The following is a 14385-nucleotide window of genomic DNA, read 5'->3' on the forward strand; positions in this document are numbered from 1 at the left end:
ACCTGCCTCTCACTGAACCCGCTCAACCCGTCCCAGACCAAGACCGCTGGCGCCTCTCAGGGCGGCGAGTTCTGGTTCACCCTCTGAGCCGATTCGCAGCGGCAATCGAAGCTGTGCCATAGTCGTCGTCCCTCGGTCTATACCTCACGGGCACCGCGTGCCTTGATCCTTATCCCTCCCCTCATACAATCCTCTTCCCCTCTCCCTCTCCGACACTTCCCCTCCTTCTCTGAGGACAGATACCTCCCTCATTTTCATTCTTCCCTCCGCTTCCTTCGCCCGACGATTGTCCTCATTGCCAGCTCTCCAGATCAGTGTATACTTCGCGCGGCCTGCTTTGAAATACAATGAAACCGCTCGCCAACGAGCGGCATCGATGGATTGGGAAAACCAGTTGGATTGTGGCCGGATCGAGCTAGCCGGAGAGCAGGCATCGCAGACGATATGCTCTTGATTGCACTTGGCCCATATCCTGTGGCGATGATGGACTGGCATTGATATCGCGATGCAGGAATGTGCATGCATACGACCATCTGATCTGGACAGCTGCTGTGGATTCTCGACTATCCCGGTAGTCTGGCTGAACGAGTCGCTCGCGGCCAGGCGCCGTGGACCCACTTGGTCATGGTGGCCGATAGACGGTGTGCATTCGGGACCCAGAAAACAGCAACATCCCTGACCCAGAAAGAGTGTCCCGCCGTTTTGCTTTTGGACGCGTTTTAGTTTCCCCAAGCTTTTATTGAAATATACATCACTTCATAAAAACCGCCTAAAAGATCTAGTGGTTCAGATGAAGCCAATCTGTTGAGGTTGGGTGGGGAGAGCGAGGACGAGTTAGTGTCAGCGGTTGCTGGAACTGGGGGACCTCAAAGGCCGAGGAGACCGATTCGATCCGATCCGATTGGATCTACAGCACAGTCGCCACCAGCAAATGCCGAATCAACCATGTGCACTCTTGCAGACGCAATTACCTTGTTGGCAACATCCAAAGCATCGACGTCGGCAGCGAGGCGAACGTAGGCCTTCTTGGTACCATCGGGGCTGGATGCAAATCAACGTAGAAGCAGAGTAAGCTCGCGCGCAATCATTGAGATCCTCGGCAGCACGCACAGCCCACAGACTGGCCGAGGACGCTTACCGGATGAGAGTGTTGATCTTGCTGGCCTCGACATCGTAGAGCTTCTTGACAGCATCCTTGATCTGGCGCTTGTTGGCGCGGACGTCGCAGATGAAAACGAGGGTGTTGTGGTCCTCGATCTTCTTCATGGCAGACTCAGTGTTCAGAGGGAAGCGGACGATTCTGTACTGGTCGAAGGAGCTGATGCTGGGGACCGAGCGGCGGAGGTACTTGGGGGAGCGGGCAAGACGGAGGGTCTTGGGAAGGTGGAAGTGGACCGAGGTGCGGACCTTCTTGACACTCTTTCCATTGGTACCCTTGAGGGCAGCCTTCTTGGCAGCAGCGGCCTTCTTGGCGGGGGCGACGGAAGCTGGATGACAGACAAGACATTGGTGAGACACGTTAGGATATTGCACCACTGGCACCGCTTGCACCACACTCAGTCCACCGAGAGAAAAAGAGAGGACGATCGCCAGCAGCAAGGTTGGTGGGCGAGGGAAGTCGAGGCCGCTGATCAAGGCCCGACAAGCAGGCGCCTGGCTTGACATGTGTGTGCGTGCTGCATCGTATCACAGCCGGCGGTCGCCGTAATAGCCCCGGACCGCCGCTGTGTCAACTATTCATCGTGATTATCAAGTCGCTTGACTGATTGGGCGCCGTTGGTTGTTTGTCCGCTCCGTCATCATCCGTCCAGCCCTGGCAGTGTCTGGCGTCGCCCCGCAGCTGGCATTGCGGCAAGCGGCAGCTCGGTAGATCCACAGATGCCAGGCTCTATACACTGCGTTTTTGAGGGGTCGAGCTTGTCCTCGCCAAATCTCATGGCCCATCGACGACAACGGTAGCGGATGTGTGCGATATCTGCCCGATGTGCAAGCATGTCGGTCCACAAGTCGATGCCAGCGACGAGAAGTCTGATTGCGAGCGAGAGAGCTTGATTTGCAGTGTGCTGAATATCCATGCTTCGTTCTGCTGGTCTGTTCGAGTGTGTTGCTGGCCACGCCGTTTTCCTCTCTCTCTCTCCCCGCGATTCCAAGGTCTGGGCGATCGTCCTCTCGTGATACACAAAGTCGGTGCAGAAGAGCAGGTTCGGCCACGCATATGCCAGCACGGTCCTCGACGACAGTTCCGCTGGGCGAGTCTTGGGGGAGGGGCGCTGTTACCTTTGGGGGCCATTGTTGACGATGATATTTCCTCCTCTTGGATACGCAAAACCACAAAAGATTGGGAAAGTGGAAAGGGAGAGAAAGGAAGGCTGACCAGACCGAGGTGTTTTGTCGGCCAGGGCGCTCCTCGCTCGCTCGTCTCGGCAGCCGTGACCGCGTCTCGCTGCGTCTCGCTGTGTCTCGCTGTGTCTCGCTTGCGACGAGGAGAGAAAAAATGCACACGTGGAGCTGCCCAATCGGAAAATTTCGTGCGCCACGGGACGCCATTGGCCGCGGCGATGTGCGCAGCTTGTCCAGATGCGCAGCCACTCGTCCCGGATACGCGTCGCGCCCATGGCACGGCCTCGCCACACAATCGCTTCGCCATGACCAGCACCCGCATCAGGACATCCAGGTCATCCAGGACATCCAGGTCATCCAGGACATGCAGGACATCCAGGACATCCAGGGCATCCATCCATCCAGGACATCCATCCAGGACATCCAGGGCATCGAGTGTCGGCGCCTTGTGCGAGACGGTGCATCAATGCAGAGGAGGGCTTTCCACGTCCGCCATTCAGCATCGCCTTGGGCCAGCCCCCTCCGCACCGGCAGTTATACGGTTCGATGTTTTGCCAAACTGGCTATGTCCGCCCTATATTTCTCGCACGAAGAGGCAGCTCAAGCCCTCCACCGACATACTTGGTCGTTGCGAGTTGTCGCCGCTAGAGGATAGAGACCACATCTAGCGAGTGCGGTGCTCAGACAACTTCAAAGGTGAATCGAACCGGATGGTTCGTCCCAAACTCTGACTTGGTATACAGCATCAGCTCATAGAGATGCAGGTTGCGGTGCACCTGGTTGCCTGCGATAAAGTCAATGCACCGCCGCTTGAGCTGGTAAAGCTCCGGCGTGGCCTCGAAGATGGAGCACCCTGTGATGTTGAGGTACTCGAGCTTCTGGAGCGACCAGGCCACGAGCGTCATGGCGCTTGATGTCACATTGGTGCACTCGAGCAGGCACAGGTATCGCAGTTCGGTGCAGCGGCGACTGATATAGTCCACGCCCGTGTTGGTGATGTTTTGGATCGAAAAGACACCGAGCTCAGTTAGTTCAGGAAGGTGCTGGGCAATACCTTCGAGCGAAGCGTCCGTTATGCTTCCCAGCAGGGCCAGCGTCAGCGCCCGAAGTTGTGGCGAACTGCGGGCCAGTTCGATGATGGCGACGTCAGTGATGCTGCTACAGAGGCCCAGTGTGCATTGCTTCAGAGACGGGCCAAGATGGCGAGCTATCGCAAAGACAGCCTCGTCCGTGGCACTTCGCAGATCCAGGAACGAGACATCGTCCAGCTGCGGACAGGCAGCAATCATGCGCTCCATGATCTCGTCGCTGACCATGGAGCAGTTCTGGAAGTACACCTTTTGTAGACTCGGGAGGTTTTGCATGGCCTTGACGAGCTGCGGGCCCCGAACGGAGGCATCGAGCATGAGCGACAGGCTTCGCAGGGAATCGAGTCGCCCCCGAAAGAGTCGAGAGAGTGCCTGATGGGACAGGCCTCCTCGAGCAAGCTCCAGCATCGACAGCTGCGGACATCGGTTGATGATACACAGTATACCCCGATGCGTGACTTGATAGCATGATTCAAGCGACAGCGACAGCAGCATCGGACATGACAGCGAGATGGTCATCAGGTCGCTGTTGTTGACGCTGTCGGCGAAGACTGCCGTGGCAGATAGGTGTCGGAGGTATCGTCCGTATGGCCGAAAGGGTGGCTCGGTGCCTGAGTGCGATCGGGTGTCGTATGGGTGATGCTCCAGCGACAGCGTCCTGATCAATCGGCACCAGGATCCCAGGTTTTGGAGATGTGGGACCTTCCAGAGCCACCGCACGGCGCACTCAAACCATCGTTGATTGACCGTTAACACCGGATAAAGATCATTGGGAGATCCCTGGGCAGAGACAGCCTTGAAGATGTGATCGAGGACATCGTGCGGGAGGACGCCTGCAAGGGAAGGGGTGGCTGCTGCCGCTGCTTCGGTGGGTGCATCGGCGAGAAATTTGCACTCGGACTCGGGTTCTGGCAGCGGCGGCGATGATGGACGGGTTGATTTCCTCTGGCGCCTCGCCGAGCGCACAGACGAGCTCGGCTCATCTGTGTGCTGTGCTGTTCGACTGGCTCTCTTTCTTGACGCCTTGGGCATGAGTGGGGAGCGTCGCAGGCCCGATGAGCTGGATTAGACGGATCGAATATGCTCCAGGAAGTAGGATATCGGACGGCGCTGCAAGCTCTGTCGCCGAATATCGGCTGTAACGCTGCTCGGTGCCGGCGGGTGTGTGCTTGAAACTGGCGAGTGCGGCTTGCAGGGAGGCAGGTCGATCCAAGTCCGAGTCGGTGTGGGCCTCAGATGCCAGCGGCGAAGGCGGAATGCGATGTGCGACTTGGCAGGCACCGTGCGCAGCCCAGACACGAAGGCCGTTCCCACAAAGGCCGTTCCCACGAAGCATCCCAAAGCGTCTTCGGAGGACCTGGACCCAGCGGAGCCTCATCGCTGGTGGTGGGTGGAAGGGCGCTGCTGCGAGACCGAGCTTGAGCTGAGAGGGCGGGGGCAGGGGCGGCCTCCAGCTGCAGCGTGGTCCTGGCAGCCCAATGTCATGCTCTGCAGGCCAACTCGGACTGTTTCAGCAGCCAGGATGCATCCGCTTGGTGCTCCGCCAGGGCCGCGGGCCCAGTGTTGGCAAGTTCGCCGTGGCGGGCGGATCTGTGGAGAGCCGACGATCGAGTGGCTTGTAGGCTTCTGGGGTGAGTGCGTACTGCTCGGGCAGGAGGGGAGCCTGGGCCTCGAATTCGCCAGGCCCTGTATGCCCGCTCTGATCCCGGATCCCCTCCAACGCTCATCATCAAAGCAACAGCAGCCATGCCGGGCCTGCACGCATTCAACGGAGCCCATTGGGGGTGCTGGCCCACGGAGTTGCCATCACTCCAAGGAGAGATCATCATCCCCCATGGAAAGGTCAGCACCCCTCGCGGCCGTCCAAGCGCTGACTGGCTGGCCGAGGCTCAATCAAGCGCTTGAACCTGGATCAGCAAGACGCATCAGCCCATGCCGGACCGCTGCAAAGGAGACAGGCAGCCGATCTTGATCGGACGGAGGGCTGCCAGGACAGAACACCGAGTGCATCCGACAAGGCGCCAGGTTGGATCCGCGTAAGATAATGCAGACAGAAATGGCGGGCTCAGAGCTTCGAATGGCATCGTCATCACTCTGGCTGCAGCCCGCCGATCAAATGTCGCCCTCAGGTGTCTGCCTCCAATATGCCTCCGTTGCTGCCAATCCGCTCCGATGACGTCCAAATGCCGTCGAGACTCCTGTCGGCCTGCCGGAGTATATATCGGCCACCTTTCGTCTGTCGGGGGCCAGCGTCTATCCTCCTCACTGCAATTCCCACCTCCAGCCCCTGTTCCTCACAAACAACCGCGTTTACCAGATCCCCAAATTATCAGCAATGGCCGAAATTACATCCATCGAGCGGGACCGGTATGGAAGAATGCCATTCTCATGCATCCAGTGCGCGTGTGGCCAGGAAGGGGAGGCTATCGGTTCCCCCCATATCAGATCAGGCTTCGCCCTGCTGGATGGGCACCTAGCAACCATCGATTTTTCGCGCTCTGGATTATGATCAAAGTGGCCATGAGCTCGGGGAAAGCATGCCTCCGTGAATACTTGTGGAGCCGCTCGCAGCTCACACAGGCCTCCGTCATCCAGCCTCTACACCGACCGGCTCTATCGCTTCCAGTACATTTCCAAATTCGCCGAGTTTGGCGAAAAGGACATTGCGGCCATCAAGGCCTCGGCCCCTCTCGTCGCCCCGCTGGTTCCCACTATCGTGGACAGGGTCTATGAGAAGCTCTTTTCCTTCGATATCACCAAGGCGTACTTTACCCAGAAAGGAGACGGCTTTGGCGGCCAGGTGACCGTGGATATCAAGACTCTGTCGCTCCAGGACGAGCAGATTGTCTTCCGAAAGGACTTTCTGAAGAGGTAGGCGAGGCCCTGGCGCCGGCGGTGCGGTGGCGGCCGTCTCTGCAAAATCCAGCGCATGTCGACTAAGTGGTGCTGTACGTTGTTTCGCACCTCTACAGATACCTTGTCAAACTCGTCACCGCCGAGTACGATGCCAAGTTTGTCAACTACCTCGACTGGGTGGGCCGAATTCACACAAGCAACCCTCTCAAGAAGAGCAAGATCAATGTCGAGTATGTCCATGTTGGAGCCCTTTTCGCTTGGCTCCACGGCTTTCTTGCCGAGACGCTCGACAGCCACCCGGACCTGCAGGCAGATCCCGTCACCCGCTCCAAGACCATTGCTGCCTTTTCGAAGCTGCTCTGGATCCAGAACGACTTCTTCGCCAAGTACTATGTCCATGAGGGAGAGGACTTGCTGGCCACCTGCGCGGAGGCCAAGGGAAAGGCTGAATAGATCGGCTGCCAGGGAGGTTGCTGGGTTGTGCGGCTGGATCTGCTGGGTGACAATCGCCAGCGACGCCGACGGCTTCGATAAAAGTAATGCACCATGGTTCTCGACTGAGCGCGCACATCCGCCAGATCCACACCGGCAGTCAAACAGGATGCATCGGTCGTAACAGCACACCGGTCATTTGTTTATGGCCTGAATACATGCTCTTCCAGTGACCTGGTGGATTGTGCAAACCGCCATTCCGTTGATGCTTGGGTGGAGCTGTTCGAAATACGCAGGGAATCCCACACAACAGGATGGGAGTGGCATCCGTTTCCTTGTTTCCACACAGCGGATGGCTATTACAACATTGCTTCGAGCCAGGACTGTCGTTGATTCTTGGTTCTGAATACACCCACCGCCCGCTCACTGTGGCTTACGAAAGTTCAGCGGGCTTCGGGCCTCTGATGCCAGAAAACGGACGCTGCCCCGCTTCTTTCTGGACTGGCTGTATGAATGATGGGCGAGTGTATTCACATCCCAGAAAACAAAGTGATTAGCGAAGGCAAAACAGGGTGCCCCCGTTTCGGTTCATGCGCGCTAAAAGAAGAACGCCCTGCTCTGAGAGACACATGCTGCTGCTTAGGGTGTCTCGAGTTGGAGCTGGGAGGTGCTGTTGGGCAGCGGTACATTGGCTGCTTTGCTCAGAGACCCGGTGGATGCTGGTCGGGACAGTGGCTTGTTGGGCAGCGACGGCTCCTTGCCCCGCTCTTGCGATCGGACGGACTCTCTGCTCATTGAGCGGCTTGGTGCCTTTGAGGAGCTAGCATGGTGCGGCTCCTCTGGCCCTGGCTTGAGCGGAACATAGTAGACGCTGTTGTAGTCGGGAGCATTCTTGTAGAGCGAGGCTCGGCTGCCTGGCCTGGATCCACGCTTGGCCAAGTTCGATTGAGACCCGCCCTTCACGAGCGAATCCATGCTCATGGCTCGACTCTCTGGCAGTGGCCGTATTTTGGCGAGCTCAAAGGTGCTCGATGTCAGCTCTGCCTTGCTGCGGACGACCTCGCCGTGGCTTGCTTTGCTCATTTGGACGGTCTCTGCAACCGGCGAGTGGTTGGCGACAGCTAGAAATGTCGATTGGAAAGTGGGCGCCGAATAACTATCAAAAGGAACCGAGGTGTCGTGCGATATATCCGCTGCATCGGCGACGGCTGCCCACGGCTCGCCAAGGAACCAAGGCACTCCTCGTCGCCTCAGACTAACCTGCTTCATCAACCTTGGCCCTCGCCGTGTGTGTCGTCAAGCTTTGGCGCCGCGACTCGCTGGTTTCTGAAAGGCTCGCTCGGCTCGGCGGCAGGGATGAATTCATCGCTATCCGCATTGTAGATTCTGACGGCTGCATCGCTGGCGGCTTTGGCTCAGAGGAAGCGGCGCTGTCCATCTTCAGCGAGCTACTGCGGGACACTCGTGCTTCCGGCTGCCAAAGGCAGTGTAGGATAATGATCCAAACTGCAGTGAGTTTCCAGTACATAAACTAGCGCCCCTTGTGCTCGTTTGTGTGCAGCTGCAAGGGAAGGCTGTTGCCTCACAGCGAGCAATCATGTTCTTACCTGACGCACAGCTGGCTCAGCCGGCAGACTGGTCCGGCTGGAGGATTTGCTGGGCAGCCTGGTCGTCGATGCTTCCGGGGCCGATGTCTCGGCGGCGCGAGCCTGTCCGCCATTAGAGCCCACGCTCTGGCTGCTGGCGGCCCGTGAGATTGGCCGAGAGGATCTTGAGCCTTCGACGCTTTCATGACTTGGCTCACGAGCCCGTAGAGCGCTTGCGACCGAGGTTCTGCTCTCGGGAAGTGGTGCTTCCTGCCCCTGTTTCAGGAGCCGCGAATCCGACTCCTGTCTCTGCGGTGTTCTCGGCTTGGATTCGATCTTTCGAATCGACGCCTGACTGCTCGACTTTGAAACAGGCGCATGACCGTCCGGCTGCGAGACCGATGGTTGCGCCTCTGTTGGGAGGGCTGCAGAGGATGATGCACGACTGGCGCTCTGTGAGAGCCTGGTCAAGTCTCCTTTGGACTTTGCCTGTGTTTGGGGCAAACTCTCATCCACGATCGTATGCTGACTGGTGCTGCGGCGCGATTGAAGCTCGGCAGGAGTAGCTTGCTCTGCTGTGGCTTTCGAAGCAGATTTGAGAGAGCTTTGGCTCACGGATCGGCTGGGTTGCGCTTGCTCGGGCTGGACTTGGCGCAAAGAGTGCTGGCGAGATGAGTGCTTGGACTGCGGGGCACTGCCAGTGTGCGCCGCCACTGCCTCAGAAGTCTCGGGCAATCGCTCAACCGACTTGACGGAGTGCATGCTTGTCATGGTACTTGGCGGCAGATGGATGTTGCGGGCACGGTCGAGATCTGAATGGCTGTGGCTCAACCGAGCATTGGACGATTGCGTTACTTTGTTACGCTCACTTTCCTGTCGAGAGCGAGGCTGGCTGGCGGTAGCCGGCACAGGAGCTGCCGACCCTATGGGGTCACTGGATGCCTCCAAAGCAGAGTCATGCTCTTGGGGCTTATGGCTCTCCGCGACTGGAGCTGGCGCCATGTCAGACTCGACCATGGATCCCACGCTGGCTATGCGACTGGGTGGGAGTGTCGTCGCAGCAGCAGCTTCAATCGCTTGCGTATCGTGGGGGATTCCTGCTGGGCCTTGGGTCACCGTCTCTGCTGCTTTGGCTGAGACTGAGCTCCGGCTGGCCTGACGGCTTGCTGGTCTCTCACCAAGAGAAGCGCGGCTCGTTGCACGGCTCTCAGGAAGTGCTGTCCTCTGAGCCATGAGTATGTCCGGGTCTTGAAGCGACGCCGATGAACGGCTTTTCTGCTCAAATACTTGCGGCTCTGGAGTTGGTGCTGCCTCTGCAAACGACTGGGTCCGGCTTTGAGTCCGACTCTGAGCCCGACTCTGTGCTTTGCTCTGCGCTTGGCTGTGAGTCTGGCTATGGGATTGACTTTGAGTCTGCACTTGCGATTGGGTCGCGATCTCGTCATTGCGCACTTCGCCCTTGATACTCTGGGATGAACTGCGCCGGTCCTGCGCTGGGGCATCTGCAAGCAATGCCAGGCTGACCCGGGAGCTCTGCGGAAGTGCTGTTTCCTGGGCGAGCCTGAAATCGCTCGAGCCAAGGGCGCCTGTCTGTGTGGACGAAGGGGGTATCACTGCTTCGGGCGTGCCGCCCAAGGTTTCCTGCTCGATATGCTTGCTGCCCGCCATGACCGACTTCGAGCTCAGGCTCTGGCGTGACCCAATCGACTTGCGAGCACTCGTCACCGACGAGCGGCTCAGCGGCTCGCTCTCTGGAAGCGGGACAGAATATGGATCGACAGACTCGACCGACACTGGTTCGCCAAACTTAGCCGCTGTGCTTTCTGGTAGGACACTGACTTCCCCTTGGGCTGCACCTGCATCGCCAGCCAAGCTCTTGGCCGAGTGTTGTCTGGATAACGACTGCCGACTCACGGTACGGCTGGCGACACGGCTCGCGGCACGGCTCTCGACACGGCTCTCGGGCAGGGGTACTTGTTGTGCATGCGCCATGGTATGTGAATCGCGGAGTTGTGGGGTCGAGTCGATTCGGTGCACAGATGAGTGCTTGCCAAGAGATGATGTAGACTTCCTGGCTTCTGATGCTCGCACAGGTACAGCTTCAGCGCTTTCGTGTATGTCTTGCGTCTTGGCAGTGCCTTTCTCTGAGTCAGCTTGCTGCAGCGCTGGTTCGACCCTGGCAGCCGGCTCAACTGGCTCTGTGGAACTGATGGATGTTCGACTGAGCAAGCGACTTTCGGGGAGAGGTGCATGCTGAGCGCGAACGAAGCTGTCTCGCGATGGTTGTCGTTTAATTTCGGTGGAATCCCGATGCGCCTGCTTCAAATCCTCCGAGAGAGTTCGCTCGATGCCGCTGGCTGATGCCCTTGTGGTAGAGTCAGTGGTGTCGGCGACATTGGCGATGGACTGTCTGCTCATCATAGCGCTCGCTGGTAAAGGAACGGCAGCCGCCTGGTCGAGCATTGGAGATTCCGTTGACCCAATTAGTGTGCGTTGGGTTGTGCTCGCTGCTCGACTGGAGGATAGAGAGCGAAGGCTCTCGGCATGGCTGGGTGGAAGAGCGGTCGCTTGTGCTTTGTGGAAAGTCTGCGAGTCTCTGGCTGACTCGGAAAATTGGTTGAGCACAGCCACAGTCTCGGTCGTAGGAACATCCTGGATATGTGCTTCCTCAGAGTGCCCGCGAACACTGCCGAGATCCACAAGACTGGTGGCGTGGCTGTCGGGAAGAGGTTGCTCCGAGGCAAGACGTAGTACTTCAGAATCGGTTCGCAGAACCGTATCAATCGTACTTTGTACAGCACTGAATTCGTCCAGGGCAGCAGATTCTGCCGACTTTTCGGAGGCAGTCGGCTGATCAGCGGGCTGCTTGCCAAGGTCGCTCTTGCTTGCCCTTCCACTCTGGCTGGTCGCTTGTTCCGAGAGGGCTGGCTGCGAGGGTACCTTCTGCACGCCAGCAAAGCTCGCCCTGGAGCTTGGCGGAAGCGAAACTTGTTGTGCAGTCGCAAACACTTGAGACTCGGTGACTTCACTCTGCATCGGCGGCTCCGCGTCGTCGTGAAAGTCGGCTTCATATTCTAACTGAGCTTCGTCGGCACCAGAATGGGTCGCAGTGGCGATCTCGACATCCGCTCTGGACTCAGCGCTTGGCGATACCTCGTGTTCTGTGACTTGGTCGTCAATGCGAGCTGCCGAAAGAGAAATGCTCGCTCTCTGACTAGGAGCCGAGCTCAGTGGGGCACTGACTGGTAGTTCGACGTTTCGAGCGATTGCCATCAGCTGCCCATCCCCGATTGCTTCCTTTGCTGATGCAGAGGGGCGTGCTGTATCGGCCGGGATGTGGGCCAAGCTGACTTGGCTTACTGGGAGCGCGGCTTCTTGTCCCAAAGACATCAGCTGTGAGCCCGTGAGCGACCTGGTCTGACGCAGCGTATTGATTGATGATGCACGGCTGGCAGGAAGAGGAGCACGCCGAGCAAGCTCGAGATCGCTTAGCTTGGAAGCCACTTTCTCAAGTTGGGAGGCGGCCGGCCTGGCCTCCGAAGGCTCGATTAACTCGGAAGCTTTGTCAATGTTGTCGTTTTCGATCACACCCGTTGATTCGGGTACCGAAGTCGTCTCGGGCGGAGGACTCATTGTAGCCACTGTGGTCGAGCGGCTATCAGGCAGCATGGTCTGCTGAGCGACTCGAAGGGCTCTCGAGCCTTCAGAGACGATGGAGCTTCTCGAGGTGGATGTGACATGGGCTCCAGATGATAACTGTGGCAAGAAAGCAAGCATGATGAGTTCACGTCTGGCACCATACCGCAGTCCTGTTATTCAGTCCATGAATCGAATTGTTCAACCGCGTACCTGCTCTTCGTATGCCGACTCATCTTGGTTCGCTGCCTCGGGCTCTCGTGGGCTCGCCGACATTGGCGATACAGACTTTGCCAACCCGACACTAGTCAAGGAGGTGCGGACGCTGCCGGCCACGCTCGGGGGCAACGGGGCCCTTTGGGCCCGACCAAGTGACGATCTTGATTCGCGAGGAGCCTCGGGCTCAGACCGCGCTCCTTCGCTTGTGTCATAAACAGAGCTCAGGCTGACCAACTTGCTCTCTGGGAGCGGCCTGCTGCGTCCATCTTCCACAAGACGAGACACCGAGTCACCCTTGGTGGGGGGATGCGAAAGGGCATCGGAGCTTGGTTGGGCCTCAGGAGCTGCAGTGTGCTCAGTTATGAGTGCCGGAGAATCGTCAATGTCCCGGCTTGATATGACAGAGTCCTGAGGTCGGACGGGAACAAATCCGCCACTCGAGAGAGCCGATTGATCCATGTTGCTCTCAGAAAGGGGCTGCAATGAAGTCTTGGAGGCACCTGCTACTCGATCCAGGGTCACAGTTTCGGTGGACTTGTCTGTCGAGGCACCATATGCGGCCATGTCGGTGAGCGGCACGGTCGCCATGCTGGGATGGCTCGACCGAGCACTTGGCGTCTGAACCTTGTGCTGAGCGAGCGCCGGGGTATCCTCCATTTCAATCGTCTGCTGGCTTGCCATCTGACTGCTTGCCAGAGCAGCGACCTGCTGATTACTTTCCTGGCGAATAACTTGATGAGAGCCGGTGTCCTTAGATACAAGACTGAATCGGCTGGATGCACGACTGGTGGGCAGCTCGGCTCTCTGGGCACGAGCGAAACTGTCGTCGCGATAGAGCACCTGCGAGCTTGACTCTCGCGACTGCTGCCGCTTCGTTTGGCGCTCCTGATGCTGCTGTGGCTGCTGTTGTTGCGGTTGTTGCGGTTGCTGTGGCTGCTGTGGCTGCGGCTGCTGGTCGGACAGATGCTGAAGGGACTTTTGACTCTCTCGGAGAGCCTCCAGCGACAGTTTAGTCGAGGCACGGCTTGGTGGCAGAGCTGTGGTCATGGCGCGGTCGTAGAGCTCTCGTTGAGAGGCTTCTCTCGCAATACTACTTTCGCGAGCCATCTTGTTGCTTCCCACACTTGTATGTCGGCTGAGGCGGCCACTGGATGGACCCATGGTGCTGACCGAGGCAGCCACAGCAGCAGATGCGCCGATATTTGTGAGACTGAGGGCATTGGTCTCTGATCCTCGATGAGACTCGATGATCTCCTGAATGTCGTCGGAATCTGGTGGGGCAGAGGATACTACGGTTGCCTCTGGAACAACCCCGACACTGGATTCCGTCACCAAAGGATCCAGCTCGGCACGCGAACCTCGGCTCGATGGCAAAGGAGCGTGCTGAGCTCGGAAAAAGCTATCCTCCCTTGTTGGAGGTGTCTTTGCAGGGCCAAGGCTATGAGCACTTTGTGGTCTGCTGATTGGTCGCGAGAGGCTTGAATCATGAATGGAGCCTTGGCTAGCTCGACTTCCTTGTTTCAAGAGGACTTGCTCGCGCAGAGAATGCACACTCTGCATGCTGGCTGCTCGAGAGATCACGGGCTGGCTCGCCGAGCGGCTTGCAGGCGGCACCGTCTGGGCAGCAGTCTCCAGAGGGGCCGGCTTTTCGCTCTCCTTGGAGTGGAGGCTTCGTGCGCTTCCGGCACGGCTTGAACGAAGGGAAGCCGCGGTAGCTGATCGACTGGGAGGCAGTGGTTGTTGGCTCGCTGAAAAGAGGAGCTGGGACAGGCGGGGACTCATGGTTTCGTCTCGAGATATCACTTCGTTGAGCTTGGTCAAGGTCAAGCTCTCGTCCTCGTCTTCCTCGCCTTCCTTCAGTGAGCGCATGGGCTCGGCACTGGCGGATGACCCTGCCTCAAGACCAAGTCCTTGCTCCTCGCTCATGGTGGAATCGTTATCAAACTCGGTGTATCCACTTTCTGAGCCAAAGTCGCTAAAGTCCGATGCCACCGGGAAGCCGCTCTCGCGGGTTGGACGAGCCGACTTTGGCCGGACGAGCTTGGAGCGGCTAGGTGCTGCAGAGCCAGCACGACTCTCTTTTTCGAGGTTTCTTGGGGTTGCAATAGGAGTCTTGTTGGAGACAATCATCTCCAAGATCTAGAGACATGGAAGGGGCGGAGGATCCGGATAAAAGAAGCAACATGGCAAAGGAATCGAGGCGTTGTAAACCGCCGCAAACCAACGCC

At 58.2% G+C, this 14385-nt stretch overlaps 4 protein-coding genes across 4 annotated transcripts; 1 reads left to right on the forward strand and 3 right to left on the reverse strand.

Annotated features, from left to right (window-relative positions):
• Positions 1–717: 717 nt before the first annotated feature.
• On the reverse strand, positions 718–2342 carry BJ171DRAFT_509392 (ribosomal protein L23/L15e core domain-containing protein). Its single transcript, XM_053111383.1, has 4 exons — positions 2278–2342; positions 1139–1487; positions 972–1041; positions 718–801 (listed from the first exon to the last, which is right to left on the reverse strand). Exons 1-4 carry the CDS (start codon positions 2288–2290, stop codon positions 787–789), a joined length of 447 nt encoding a protein of 148 aa, XP_052965793.1. The 5' UTR covers positions 2291–2342; the 3' UTR covers positions 718–786.
• A 382-nt stretch (positions 2343–2724) lies between these two features.
• BJ171DRAFT_509394 (uncharacterized protein) lies at positions 2725–4658 on the reverse strand. Its single transcript, XM_053111384.1, has one exon. The coding sequence runs from the start codon at positions 4458–4460 to the stop codon at positions 3021–3023; it is 1440 nt and encodes a 479-aa protein (XP_052965794.1). The 5' UTR covers positions 4461–4658; the 3' UTR covers positions 2725–3020.
• A 1105-nt stretch (positions 4659–5763) lies between these two features.
• BJ171DRAFT_623266 (Protoglobin-domain-containing protein) lies at positions 5764–6737 on the forward strand (the record flags this gene model as incomplete). The annotated part of the gene is made up of 3 exons (XM_053115460.1): positions 5764–5795; positions 6024–6299; positions 6401–6737. The coding sequence occupies 3 exons, from the start codon at positions 5764–5766 to the stop codon at positions 6735–6737; spliced, it is 645 nt and encodes a 214-aa protein (XP_052965795.1).
• A 495-nt stretch (positions 6738–7232) lies between these two features.
• Positions 7233–14317, reverse strand: BJ171DRAFT_509396 (uncharacterized protein). The gene is made up of 4 exons (XM_053111385.1): positions 12152–14317; positions 8324–12058; positions 7977–8190; positions 7233–7837 (listed from the first exon to the last, which is right to left on the reverse strand). Exons 1-4 carry the CDS (start codon positions 14285–14287, stop codon positions 7356–7358), a joined length of 6567 nt encoding a protein of 2188 aa, XP_052965796.1. The 5' UTR covers positions 14288–14317; the 3' UTR covers positions 7233–7355.
• Between the last annotated feature and the right edge of the window lie 68 nt (positions 14318–14385).

This window comes from Polychytrium aggregatum, assembly GCF_025602895.1.
Source record: "Polychytrium aggregatum strain JEL109 chromosome Unknown BJ171scaffold_23, whole genome shotgun sequence".
NCBI classification, from domain to species: Eukaryota; Fungi; Chytridiomycota; class Chytridiomycetes; order Polychytriales; genus Polychytrium; species Polychytrium aggregatum.